The sequence below is a fragment of the Anser cygnoides genome, chromosome 15 (genome assembly GCF_040182565.1).
Source record: "Anser cygnoides isolate HZ-2024a breed goose chromosome 15, Taihu_goose_T2T_genome, whole genome shotgun sequence".
Taxonomy (NCBI): domain Eukaryota; kingdom Metazoa; phylum Chordata; class Aves; order Anseriformes; family Anatidae; genus Anser; species Anser cygnoides.
The window spans coordinates 4198747-4212573 of record NC_089887.1 but is presented as its reverse complement, the minus strand read 5'-3'; the positions used below and the strand labels follow the sequence as shown (position 1 = coordinate 4212573).

The 13827-nt window shown below is 43.4% G+C and overlaps 1 protein-coding gene across 2 annotated transcripts in view; it reads left to right on the top strand.

Moving 5' to 3' along the window:
• FOXK1 (forkhead box K1) overlaps positions 1-6849 on the top strand; it is a 47244-nt gene extending 40395 nt beyond the window's left edge. The window contains exons 6-9 of one of the 2 annotated variants that reach the window (XM_048061506.2): positions 412-578; positions 1288-1569; positions 3310-3534; positions 5820-6849. In XM_048061506.2, coding sequence (XP_047917463.2) covers positions 412-578; positions 1288-1569; positions 3310-3534; positions 5820-6052 — 907 coding nt within the window. In that variant the 3' untranslated portion in view covers positions 6053-6849. The remainder of the gene's footprint in view (positions 1-411; positions 579-1287; positions 1570-3309; positions 3535-5819) is intronic. The other variant, XM_048061511.2, reaches the window with a different exon arrangement.
• Positions 6850-13827: the final 6978 nt, after the last annotated feature.

Below are 13827 nucleotides of genomic sequence, written 5' to 3'. Positions count from 1 at the left end.
ATAGCAACTGCTTTGCAAGCATATGTGGGGCCAGACACTTGCATCTACACTGTATCTTTCTTCCTCAAACACTGACAAACATCCTTTGAGAATGCCCTGAAATTATAAAAACTGATCTGAGTATGAGGCACTTTTAGCATCTCCATCAGCCATGTGAGTCTTAAAATGAAATGTTAACCATGCTCTGAAGGGTCCAGTTTCCTTCAGCAGGGAATAACGTGACTGTATGTGGTGCTAGAGGGTTTTGGGGATCACCGTGTACTCTTCCCAGCAAGACTATAGTGGGTAATGTGGAAGAATGGCTCTCCTTCTCCCTAGAGGATCCTCTGCTGAAGATAATGCTCTCTCTCTGCTGCTGTCTTGTGGTTGAAATACATCTACACCTGCCAATTCTACGTTCTGGTGTTTCAGGAGCGCTCCTGCCTCCCCTACTCACCCTGGCCTGCTGTCCCCTCACTCTAGTGGCCTACAGACTCCAGAGTGCCTGTCACGGGAGGGCTCGCCCATTCCACACGATCACGACTTTGGGTCAAAGTTAGCTTCAGTTCCAGAGTATCGGTATTCACAGAGTGCACCTGGTGAGTAGCTCTTGTTTCACAGCAAGTGACTGTGCCATTGCACTGAGTGCAGTGCTGGGGACACTGCAGGGATGCTCCTACCAGTCTGCTACAGGAGGATCTAGAGGTCTCTTTTCTGGCTTAGTTGTTAGACACTGATGATGCATGTGCAACTTCAGATCATTTTTCTAACTAGTCTTTGTATTAAAGGGCAGGAGATAAAGGAATGCGTGGACACACACGAGCTAACCTTAAGCTAGGTGTCTCTAAGGAACTGACAGCGGAGTAGCCTTGATAGTGTGTAGCTCACTCATTAATTTGCCAGGCTTGATACGATCGTTTTGTCTATGCAGAGCTCCATGGTTCTTTGGCCTTGGTAATTTGTTAAGCCTTGGTAAGTACCTGCTTGTCAGTTGTGCTGTAACTGGCCCTATGTATAGGGTGTTCCTGTTGAAGTGGGAAGGCAAAGCTCATAATGTAAAGCCTCATGTTTTGGGGCGTATCGTGGTGTTTGTTCACAAAAATGTGCTGGGATGGCAAGTACTTTTTTTATGTTAGTACATAGAAGATTGAAGGTGGCATTTTTGAAGCCTTACTTTGTTTTTTAACCTACCCCCACACCTTGCTGATGTTGGAGGATTGAGTACTGAAGATTTAGAAGTGCATAACCAAAATGAGTGGAGGCCTTTTTTGCCTCTCCTGTTAATGTGTGCTTCTCTTTTCTGTTTAGGATCTCCGGTCAGTGCCCAGCCGGTGATTATGGCTGTTCCTCCCCGGCCATCTACTCTGGTGGCAAAACCAGTTGCGTACATGCCTGCATCAATAGTGACTTCTCAGCAGCCTTCGTGTCATGCAATTCATGTAGTTCAGCAAGCTCCCACTGTTACAATGGTCCGAGTTGTGACCTCCTCTGCAAACTCTGCAAATGGATACATCCTCACAAATCAGGGCACAGCAGGAGGAGCTCATGAAGCTGCAGGAGCGGTGTTGGACTTAGCTGGTGACCACCGAGGTAGCTTTTCACCTCCCTTGCTACTTCACTGATAAGTCTTGAGCTCTCTTGGAGTGGGGGGGAGTCAAACAGCTGTTTCACTCAGTGGGTGCTTAGCCCTTGATAAAAGATGCTTCCCTTGATAAAACTTAAATAAGAGTTCATCCAGTTGTGTGTGGCACCAGCAGCAAAACTGGTTACTTTGAGTGACGATATATGGGCAGTGGTGCAAAGGTCCCTTCTCTAAGGGAAAGAAGAAATGACAAAGACCTTCCCCTACAGCAGTAGCAGGACCATTGGCATTTTTAGTTCATCGCTGGTTGTCCTGCTTGAATTTCATTCACATTCTCTAGAAATTCCTGTCTGGATCCCATTCATGTTGTTGAAGCACTAACAGTTGCAGCTGCCCGTCACCTGCTCCTTTCTCTCACTCACCAGTTCTTGCTGCCTGTCATTTGTTCTTTCTCTACTTGTCCATTTTATTTACGCTTTTATTTCCCTCTGTTTTTCCTTCCTACTCTCCAAGCTTTCCTTGCTTCTTTTCCTCTTGCCTCCAATCATCCTGCCTGCAAATCTCAGCTCAGTGCTAGTGTTCCATCCACCTCCACTCCCATTGTCTTCTGATGTTAACATGGAAGAAGTCTTCTCTTCCTACAGGATTAATGAGTTTGTGCTTCCTGCCTACCTTTTCTGCTTTGAGACCACAGAGCCCCTGGAAGATGAGAGTGGCTCTCTGCTCAGCATGCCCAGCAAGAGGCTGTCCTGCAGCTGTTCCATACCTGCTGAACTGAACCTTTTTACTTGTCCTGGGAAGTGAGATAGGCAGCAGAATGCTCTAAGTTATTTCTCTGCAGGATTTCTGCCCTATTTATTTATTCATTATTTTTAGTTAGTTTGTCCTTTATTATTTATTCCCTTCTGGTTTCTTCCCATACCTCCATAGCTGGCAAAAGCTTGTGACTGTGCAGAGACCTTGTAAATCAACCTACGTGCAGGCCTGACAGCAGGCTGTTGCAGACAATGCCTGGGGCTTTGTTTGAGATCTTAAATGGCTTCTGCTGCTGTGTGGTGTCAGAGTCAGGCCAATTGGCTTGCAGTTGTGAATATCTCGTAGCTTACTTTTGTAGTGGCTGCTGTCCATATCACAGCTGTAATGTACAAATAAGGGAGTTGGTGTCCGTTTAGGATGAAGGGTCAAATTTATGGTCTTTATTTTCAGCTGGGTGGCTTATGTTGTAATAAAAAATGTTCTTAATATACATAGAGTGTATGTACAGAATTCAGAAATTCATCCCTAGGCTTCTGATATGCTTCAAAATAAGCATTTCAGAGGGACTAATATTCTCTATTCTTATGTCCCTGGTTGCAGTGTTCTTCCTCTAATGAGCAGGGTGAGTGAATTGTTACCTTCTCAGAGCTGACTACACTGTATGAATCAGCCCACAGAAAATGTGTGTTTAGAGCCTGATCCTGCCTAAAGTGTTCTGGGCAGTTTTCACAGGGCGCTAGGAATCCTCTGAGCTCCTTGGAGCCCAAATATCTTACTTTTGTGACTAAGCTGCCTTAGCCTGAGAAGCAATGCTTTCCACTCCCACTCTGTAAACCTTGTAAGACACATCAAAGGCAAGTGACTTTATGGTGCTGAGGTATTCGCACATCTGTAAGCCTGGGGTAGGTATTACTGCTAAAACATTAATGAGAAGAAAGCCTGCTCCCAAACCAGCAGGGTGGTAATGGTGGTTGTCTGTTTTTCTCTCCAAGCAGGCATGGATGAAAAGCCAACGATCGCGTTTGCCACAATACCCACAGCCAGCCGTGTTATTCAGACAGTTGCCAGTCAAATGGCACAGGTTCCAGGACAGACAGTCACGATCCTTCAGCAGGCAGCTCCAGTGGCCATCGGACAGCATCAACTCCCCGTGCGGGCAGTCACCCAGAACGGGAAACATGCTGTCCCCACCAACAGCATCACGGGCAGTGCTTACGGTAGGCTTTGTTTTGATTGCTCTCTGAGCTTTGCAGTTCAGTTGTAAAGTTGTGAGGTCTTTCTCTTCTTAGCTATGCAAGTTATTCTGCGTGTTCAATTCCAGTGGTTATAAATTGTGCAATTTCTGTGGCTGTAAATGTCAGTGGTAGATACCCCTCTGCCCACCAGTTTGCTCAGTTCTCCTTGATGGGAAAGTTTTGCTATCTACCATTGTTGCTGAAAAGTCTGGTCTCTCTCCTTGTCCTTGGCTCTGCATGTATTACTGCTTATACCTTTGGGGGTTACTTGTTGAAAGCATTCTTGATTCTTGCGTTGAGTCTGCTTTATCATTTGTTTTCCTCTGACAAACAGCATTTGCTTTCAGCATGCTAAATAATGAAATTTCAGTGGTGCTCTTTAGATCTTGTGAAATATGACTCCATAGAGTATTAAGAAAATAACATACTTTCCCATCTTAAAGTCTTAGAGCCTGAGAGAAATAAGATCTATTTCATCAGGTGAATGAATGTAGGATTGTTTATATACAGGATGTGTTGTAGTCATTTGTCAACCCCGATTTTTAAAATCTCATACTAGCTATGTCTTGGCAGCCTCTTCTTATGCTTGCTCAGCACCTCAGGTTTGTGCAGTTAAGGATGATGACTGGGGGTGGTAATATCCAAGCTTCTTACTGCCCTTCTCAGTGAGATGCTAAGTACCTCTGCTGTCCCAGGCTGGTGCTTACAGGGTGCTTGAAATGAAGGACATTGAGGTTTTGATGGCATTCTTAAAGCAAAGTAGGAGCCTTTCTACAGATTTTTCTGATACTTGTATTTGCGTTATCACCTGGCTTGCACTTTGAATTGCAAGAATCTTACTGGAGCAATGAAAAATTGATAGTAATAAGGTTTTTATGCATCAAAGATATTTAATAAATCAAATAGGTGCAGTTGCTATTACCCTACAGTAGTATTTGTCTAATATAGAATCTGTTTTTTTACATTTACGTTAAGACACTCTAATCTTACCAAGTTTTTTGTAGCTCTCTCTTAACATTGAAAGTATTCCAGGTGCATCCAAGTTGGGTGGTTTTCTTTTTGTCTTTTCTTTGTGATAGGTAGTGAATTTTCTAGTTGACAAAATGGAGCCTGAGTCTCTTGACTCTTCTGTATGAAGTTAACTTCTATTCAACTGCAAGGTTTAGGTTCTTTATCAGTCATTAAATAGTAATTGGTGACTGCCCTCACCCTTACTCTGTTTCTTTCCTTCATCCCCTTGATACTGTATAGCCTCCTTCCCATGCCTTGGTAGAAGTTGCTGGGCTTTGAGGGCCTTTGTTCTGTTTCCACTGTTTGTTTATCTTAGGACTTCTTTTTTGATGCAGTTAGCAGTGAGCACACCATTAATGTTTTGTCATTCCATCCTCTGCAAATCGGTCTGGAGGGCAGAGGATGTGCTGTCTCCTGAGTCCCCTTTGGCTGCTTCTCCTATTGATACAGAGTCCAAAAACTGCATGTGTTTTGTTTTTCAAGCGGTGTTGTGTGCCAAAGCCAGTGTGTAAGCACATTCTTTGTCTGGAACTAGGAATAGTAGACATTTTTACTCAGGGTTGTTACTTAAACCTTCTTTATTTTCTCACCACTTCTATTAATGGGAGGGTGAGAGGGTTTTTGTCAGTACTAAAATACAAGATTGGGAGCCAGAAATTCTTAAATTTGGATTCCAGTTCTGATGTAAACCTGTTTGATTGTCTGGGGTAATCTTTCTGCCCCTTTTACAAGTAAGATGTCAATATAGTCAATATTTGGATTGTAATCTAGTGTCCCAACAGACTGGCTGTTCCTACTGTGCAAGCTCTTCCCCAGGTTGCCTTTTTCTTTTTTGGCAGTCTTGGGAGGGGGGGGCGGCTAAAGAGGCCCTCTAAAACAAAGGTGCAGCACAAAGCTGTAGCTTGCAAAAAGCTAATTGTAGGTGGTGAGAGGACTACCTCTCCAAGAGGCATGCTGTAGTTTTAGCAGAGGATTGGTTCTCCTTATCTGGAGATGAACGCTCAGCTGGCAGTGCCTTGTTTGACAGTGGATAGAAAGAATGGAGTTCTCCTTTGAAAGAGAACAATTTGCCAGTTTGGTAAATTTGGACAAAGCTAAGATTGCTGTGGGCCTTACAAAATGGATTTGAACACTACAGTTGAGTCCGTGCCCAGGTGTTGCATTTGACTGTGGTGTTTTCTTGTTTTCTGGAATGGCGAACACGTGTGTTACTTGTCACATTAATTCTCTTTTCTTTCTTTTGTCCTTCTTGCCAGCTCTTACAAATCCATTGCAGCTTCTTGCAGCCCAGGCCAGCTCGTCCACTCCTGTTGTAGTCAGCCGGGTATGTGAGACAGGGACCGAAGAGACAGCAGCAGCCTCCCGCAGTCAAGACAGCAGTGAACCTGAAGTCAAAAGACCCCGGATAGAAGAGTCCAGTGGAGCGGTCCCAGCCCAAACTGGAGTCATCACATCTACAGTGCCACAAGGACAGGCAACCAGTGAATGAAGAACCGGTGGGAGGAGCTGGAGTGGTGCGGGGTGGGCATGGGATGGCAGCAGCCCCTAAAGCAGCTTTCAAAGAAAACAAACCACAACTGTAACAGCTCTAAACATAGCAAATAAAGAGCTCTTTTTAAAGTCAGATTTTTATAAATGGGAGGCCAACAGTTGTTAGAATCACAAGGTGCCAAAAAGAAAAGAATGGAAAACCCCTCCCAAGAACCCATACCTGGAACTCTGTTCTGTCTTTACATATGGGATACTTTTCCTTTTTTCTTCTTTTTTTTTAAAAGATTCAAAAAAATACAGACAACTGATTGTATGACTGCTGGGATTTTTTTAAACTGTCTTTTCCCCTTTTGGCTCCAAGGGGATGGTATTTGCAGTTCAGCATCTAGAGGAATGTAACACAAATACAGTCTGCTCCCTGGAAAGAAAACTCCTCATTTTCTATGCCTTAATACTGCGCTTCTCAGAGCTTTGAAACATAGGACCATTTTAAAAAGGCCAGCTAAGGCAATCAAATACTGAAAGATGGGTGCAGTATCTCACAATAACAGCATTAAAGAAACATGGTACCAAGCTTAAAGAAAAAGGCAAATGATCCTTTTTTTCTAAAACAGAAAAATTCTGAGTATGAATGAATGTTTATTTATGTGGGGATTCAGGAGGAAGAGTTAAAGGGCTCAACCACCTGGATTTCCAGATGCAATTTCTCTCCATTCCCTCTGAGGGAGAATAAGATGACAGAGGAACTGTGTTAATTTGGTTCCTGTAAAGATATTAAAGGGTTTTGTACCTTCAGTGATTTCTTACAATGATTCATCACTTGTTCTGGACAACAGCCGAAGTATCTCGATGACTGAGGATTGCGTGGGGAAGGGTGTATCCCAAAGGTTGCATGTGTATTTTTATTTTTTCTGTAATCACATACTGTGCTGGAGCACCAGGGTTTGTTCCAAATAGCACTGCAGATCAGAGGCATTCCCACCGTCTCAGTAAACCTGAGAAAATGTCGGTTGGTTAACTGCATTAACGTGGTCTGCTTTCACCCTCTGTTGGTAGTGTGGTCCTCAACTAGATGGATGATGTCCAGGAGGTCAGAGGTGGGTTAGAAGTCTGTCCCTGACCCTCTCCCGTGGCTGGAAGAGGCTAAATGCAAGGCTTCTGTGTTACTCTGAGAGGGAGGTTAAGGGCTATCATGAGAGGCAGCGGAGTTCGTACGGTATTTAGTACAAATCCTGTGAGTGTGTGGAGACAAAGGCAAAAAGACCTTTTATTTTCCATGTGGCAAAAGTCATTGGAGGTCTTAAACAGGTTTTCCAAAAGGAATTCAGAGGTTTCCTTTCATTCCTCAGCTCCCTCTCCTGGCTCTCCTACCCTGAGGACTGTTTGGGTTGGCCAGTGGAAGGAGGCTTTTACTTAAACTGTGTTCCAGGCTCTTCATGTAGTACAAGAACATCTTATGAGTAAAGCAGACTCGGGTCACTTTCACCACGTGGAGGAGTGGGTGCGTGTAACACCTTGGGACTGGCAAAGAAATCAACTTCTGCGTAACTCCAGCTAACCCCTGTGGGTTTACACCTGCGTGTGATTCCCTTGGCTGGCTTGTCTTTGGCGACAGAACAGAGATCTTAGAAAATGTTCCAGCTCTGTTAATGGCAAAAGTGACTTAACAGGGATGGGGTGTGTCTTCGGTAGGTTATCCCTCTACCTGTGCTGGTACAGTGTCGGGTTCCTGTCTTGCAGGATCGGACAATACTGTCACAGAGCAGAGAGACAAGCCCACTGTGTAAAGATTTTTCAAGATTTCCCCAATGTGCAGTAAATTATACTTCCAGTATGTCCGTGGGGGCTAGGGGGTAAAGCACAACAAGTTAATGTCTTCTAAAATTTGGGGAGGGGGAGAAAATCCACAAGGTAACAGCTGGCATCACTTTGAGGTTTCCTTTCTGTTTGCCAAATCCTACTCAATAGTTAAGTCCTAGCACTCAAATAAAACCCAAGTGTGTTTTATTCTCAAGCCAATTGTTTTGTGAGAAATATTTCCGAAAGAAGGAAAGAATTTCTTGGTCTTGTGATTCGCGGTTACAGTCCATCGTTACAGGCACACAAAGCATTCAGGACAGTTCATTCATCTACAGCTAGGCCTTCATAATTTAGGCGTGTGCCTTTAGTGACAAGTTATTAGATTGGATTTTAGTACTTTGAAATCATTTCTGTGAAGGAGGATTGCTACAGACCACAAAGTAATTGAAGCAGGCCGGTTTCCAGCTGTCACATTTCCCGCTAGGAAGACGAGGTGCGGCACAGTGGAAAAAGCACATGGGTGAGTCCTGTGTTTTCTGTAGCTTTCTCAACGCCAGAATTCAATAAAACAGACTTCAAGGAAGAACGCACAAGTGAGAGTGCAGCATAGCTTATCTGTGATTAATCATTACTTTTGGATGAATGCTGTTTTAGATCCAGGCACGCCTCTGAAACCGCCCCGAGGCTAGGGAGCTTTCCTGCAGCAGTCTTTGGTTTTCCAGGACGTTAGGTGAGTCAGCACAGGATGAGCAACCAGCAGAATGCTGTTCAGGGTGTGAAGCTGCCAAAGTTTGGGGGGATATCTTCACTGCTTCTCTTCTTTTGGAAAGTCTAAGTAATTAGGACCTAAACTAGTCTAGCACCAGAGAAATGCATCAGCTGAATCATGGTGTTTTCATAAAGCAGCTGCTACTTTATAGATACCTCTCAAGTCCATCCTCAGGTTGACTGTATAGATTTGCCTCCTCAGTATTTCAGAACGGAATAACACTTCCTCAGTCTTCCTTCTGTGGCTTAGTGCCTAGTGGTTGAAATGCAGGTTTGTGATAAGCAAATAGCTCTGATCTGCTCGCCCATTCTTCCTGAGGTGCCTGGAACCCATCAGTTCATCCTATCAGGATTTTTGCTTTATCAGTCTGGTGCATTCCACTGCTACTGTAGAAAGCAGCCATGCCACTTGGTTATTTTTTTTTTTTTTTTTTTTTTGTAGGCTTGCCTATACGTTGTCTTATATCATTGCCTGATACTAGGTAAAATATCAGTTCTTACAAAATCCTGCTGAGAGCTGTGGGAAAAATGTTGTTCTCATCTGCAGCACACGAGGGATGGCACATCATATTTCAGGCTTCCAGATGAATTGTTTCAGCACACTGCTCAGTCTGGAAAGCAGCGTGCTTAGAAAAAGAGACCAGAGAAGAAGAGCCTCAGAAAGTGGCAAATCATAAAAATGAGTTTGAATCTTTTGGCTTGTTTTTGAATCACAGAATAGTTTAGGATTTCTGGAGATCATTTTGAGTAGATAACTTTTCGGCCTCTTTTAAAATGCCTTTGCAGTCCTTTAAAATACAGGATAATATATGTACACACCAATTAAACACATGTTGGTATTTTTTAAAACTTTTTTGAGCTCATAGTTGAAAATAGAAAATGTTAGCTGGAACAGACAGACATCGAAATTCACTGCATCAGCTAATCTTAGCAGTTTGTGGATGGAAGTATGAGGTGACAGAAGTTCCCAGAAGTTTGTTGCCATTCCAGAAGCAGCTGCCATTTAAATAATCCCCCCTCGCCCTGAGGATTGCATTCAGTATCGTGACCAAAAGACTAGATTAGTCCTACTTAACAGGGTGGGGGCATGGGGGTGGAATTGCTATCAGTGTCTAGGATTCAAGCAGGAGGTTTTGGGCTACTCCCTTCACTTCTCCAGGCCATCTCTCTTCAGCTGGCTGTCGTTCCTGCTTCGCTTTTACTTGACTTGGTTCTTCTCTGATTAAATCCAGTGCAGTTTGAAGGTCATCTTGAAAAACAAGTGACTTTTTCTGCGCTACTGTTTGCATGCAGCTCCATTCCAGTGTGCTGTCGCCTGATTTCCTTCTTCATCAGCGCTCTGTTCACAGAACTGTGATGCTGTGGGGATGGGTTTTCCTTGCAAGAAAGACAGTGTTGTTTCCCCAGGGAAACCATTAGAATCTTCTTAAGAAAAGCTGAATTGAAATTTTTTCATCTTCTGTTTCTGATTATTGGTACCATCAAGTGCTGTGCTGAGGTGAAAATCCTAAGCAGAATCTCTGGTTTGAAACTTGTGTTTCCATTTTGCTTCTTTTTAGTGGCACTGCTCTTCCTCATATATCCTGATTCCCCAGGCTTTCAACTCTGAGCGCTGCAGAGGAATGAAAATTAATGTGATGGTAGAGTTCGGCTTTCAGCTACAGAGAAAATGCTACCTTAATGGTTATATGCAGTAGAGGGATTGTATTAAATCAATTCTCCAACTTTTTTGTCTAAAGCGTTGCATCTCATGTCCTCAATTAATTGACTGAGGGAGGTTTGATGGGGAGAGGAGTTTCAGTGCATCTTCTGCTATCTGTGTAACAAAGGTCAAGGCATGTTGAATATTTAACCTGCCATAACTTGGACATGGGAAGACTTTAAAATTGGGTTCATAAAACGTGAATTCTCTGTTCATGGACTTTTTTTTTTTTTGTCCTAGGCAATGACAGACAATTTTACTTTGATTGTGGTCAGTTTATAGCAACTTTTGTTGCCTCAGTTAGCAAAAGCTGAATGCAGTTGTTCTTGGTTTTATTCGACTGAATTCCTTAGTTCTTGTTTTGTCTTGTCTTTGTCTCTTGTGATACAGGAAGTTTTCTACAGTGATAACACAGTGCTGGACCCAGAAATGAGTTTTTACAGTGATAACACAACACAGTGCTGAACACAGAAATTAAGTTCATGATTAGCTCGTATATTCTTTTCTACTCCTCCTTCTTCCCATATCCCTGCTTCCCCCATACAATTAATGCTGTCGCCTGTAGCATACACAGTCATTTTTATCCACTAGCAGGAGCAGCACCTTGCATTAAATTCTGCCCAAGGGCTTGTGGATGAAAATACCTGTGGGGATACGTAGGGCTTGAGTTGAATAAGGTCACCCTAACGTAATTTTCATGATGTATTTTAGAAATGTTACTGTCGGAAACAGCCAAGGAGAGGAGTGTTGGGCACTCTCCACTGTTCAGGAGAGTGTTTTTGGAGCTATGTTAAAGCTTTGTAAGTGAGGAGAAACAGTTAAATAGCACCTGATGCCTTTACAGTGTTTCTGCAGTCAACGCCATGGTCTGGCTCCAGGTTTTTTGGGGGGAGTAAATTTGGTTTTGCACGTGTCTCAGACATCTGTCTTGTGTACTTAGAACTGTCATTCAGAGTTGACTTCTACATTTCCCCCCAGCCCCTTTTTTTAGTAGGGAAATGCCAGCAGTAAAATAAAACTGGAAGCACTAAAGGCTAGGGAACTATGTGTAAGCAAGTGAGGGTGGCTGACCTGAGCTTTCATACAGCGATGTATGAATGATGTTCATTGCATCCCGTGTTCACTGCCTCTGTATCACTGCACACCTCTGAGGAGAGCCTAGCTCTGCCTTCTTGGCATCTTCCAAATAGGTGATTGACACCAGTAAGGTTTCCTTCTTTCTTGCTTTCTCCTCTTAAGGCTGAACCAATCTGGTTGTCTCAGTCTCTTCTTGTGCATCGGATGCTCAAGCCTCCAAGGCGTCAGGTGGAATTGCACCAGAAAATCCCTGTCTGTCGGGTACTGGCAAGCCCAAAGCTGGACACAGGTCTCCAGGTGCAGTCTCAAGTGCTGAACAGAGTGGAAGAAAAATCTCTTTCCAGGGCCTGCTGGCTGCACTTTTGCAAGTACAGCCCAATGCCTGCATGGCCTCCTTTGGTATAAAACACACTGCTAGCTCATACAAGAAACAAGAGTGAACAAGAAACACTCTGGATTGCATTTTTACACATTTAACCATCTTGTCCAAGCAACAGTGCCAAGAGTTCTTGTAGTTTTTTGAACAGGAGGCGGTGCTGGGGGATCCTGATCACTTTTAAGAATACCTGTGCTTCACCCTAACAAGTGATAGTTTTGTTCCAATGTGAATCTTACCTTGAGCTTCTACACTGATGCAAAATTTCACAGGTTTGCTAGTCCTGCCGCTAGTAAGTTGTACTTGGGCATTAAGAAGGAATTTCTAAAGGAACATGACTTGGTTCCATGACTTCGTCCTTGCCTCACACTGAGCTTTTGAGGTTGCAAATGCCATCCTGCAGCAAATGCTCTGTCTTCCCTTGTCAGCAAGTCTCTTGGGCAAGCTCCTGCTTCTGCTCCCTATCAGTTTTCCCCCTGTACTTGTAGTTGTTTCTATCAACTCTGGAGTCCTTTAAAGTTAATGCAATTGCTTGAAGGTCTGCATCTGGCGAGAATCTGTGCGTTAGGTTGCAGTTACACAACAGATTGTTCAGTCATGTAACTTCTTGTTTCCTTCTGGGTAAAAATTATGCCAAAGCTGCTATTACTGTAGCATACACTACTGCCATAAAGTGTAGCTTACCGTGGAGCCAGCTGTGCTGCGCAAAACAGTCATACTACAATGTCATTGGGGTTTCTGGAACTGGTGAGGCTGGGAAGTGATGCTTTCTTGCAGTTTGGCCGGGACCTGATCAAAATGTAGCTGTGGCTTTGTGCTGGAGCATCCCGTCACTGCGGCTGCCTAGCAGCTGTTGTGCTGTGATTAGTTAGCTCAGCAAACGCTTTCTCTGCTGGGCGGGTTATTTGCAGGACAGTGCATGTGTTTGTGCACACACGTGGATATATGCATATATAGTAATGTGATATAGTGGAAAATAGCTTGCTGTGATGGTGGACTTTCTCTGTTAGATTGTTTTTCACGGGGCAGTAATAGAGCAGTGAGCATTTCGCTTTGGACTGAGCAAGACATTTGGAAAAAATACTAGGTTTTCTTGGAGCACTATTGGTTAGATTCCAAATTTTTAATCAACTTGATATTTAACCATTTGATACCTTTTAAGTTCACGAACACTGAATTAAATCCTCCAGAATGTATGGCTGGTCCTCTCCTTACGTGTCACTTTAAGCTGCAGAGGGTAGTTGTGCCACGTCTACCCCTTCACTCTCAAAGTAGAAAAACCATTGGCAAATTATGGGTGGCAGCTAAGGTAGAAACCCTTTAAATATTTTTTTCAGAGAATATTAAATTAGATCTGTGTAAACATAAAATTTATATTTATTAATGTGTGTGAGTGTGTAAATATAGATATATAAATGGTCCATGACTATTTCTTTCTCTTAAAAGGTACTTTACACAGACCTTTTATACAATATGTTGGTAAATTCCCGCACCAGGCACTGATTCTGAAAGAATGATGTTCCTATTTTTATAACAGATGTGGACAGCCTGTAGAAGCAGCTTTACTTCAGCGGTTGCTTTCATTCCTCTCACAGAGCAGAAGAGATGATTTGGTACTTGCATCTTGCTCGTGCAGGAGCCCTGCTTCTGGCCTTGTCGTGTTTTCAGCAACCCCAGTCTGTGCTGCTTTTCTGGCAAGAAAATCCCCAAAATGGCACTAATGAAAGCTGGAAGCCTTTCTAGTCTCGTATTATCTCTAGATGTGGTATCAGGGAGCTTTCTACAGATTCTGCTCTGTAAGTAATGGGACCTTATTGCAACAGAGGAAATTGATTGAGGGTCCGTGAGGATGCTGTAAGGTTGAGGAATTCCTCCCTGTCTGTCCGTCTGTCAGGTGGATAAGCTAGCACTGGCGCACTGAGAAAGAGTTTCTTTTCCTCCATGGTGAGATTATTCTCCTTTTGCAATACTTTTCTCTCTTTATGGTGCATGAGGTGTGTGTATACCCTTAAAAGCAAATGTGTAAGGTTTTTCTGATGTTCACATTCAC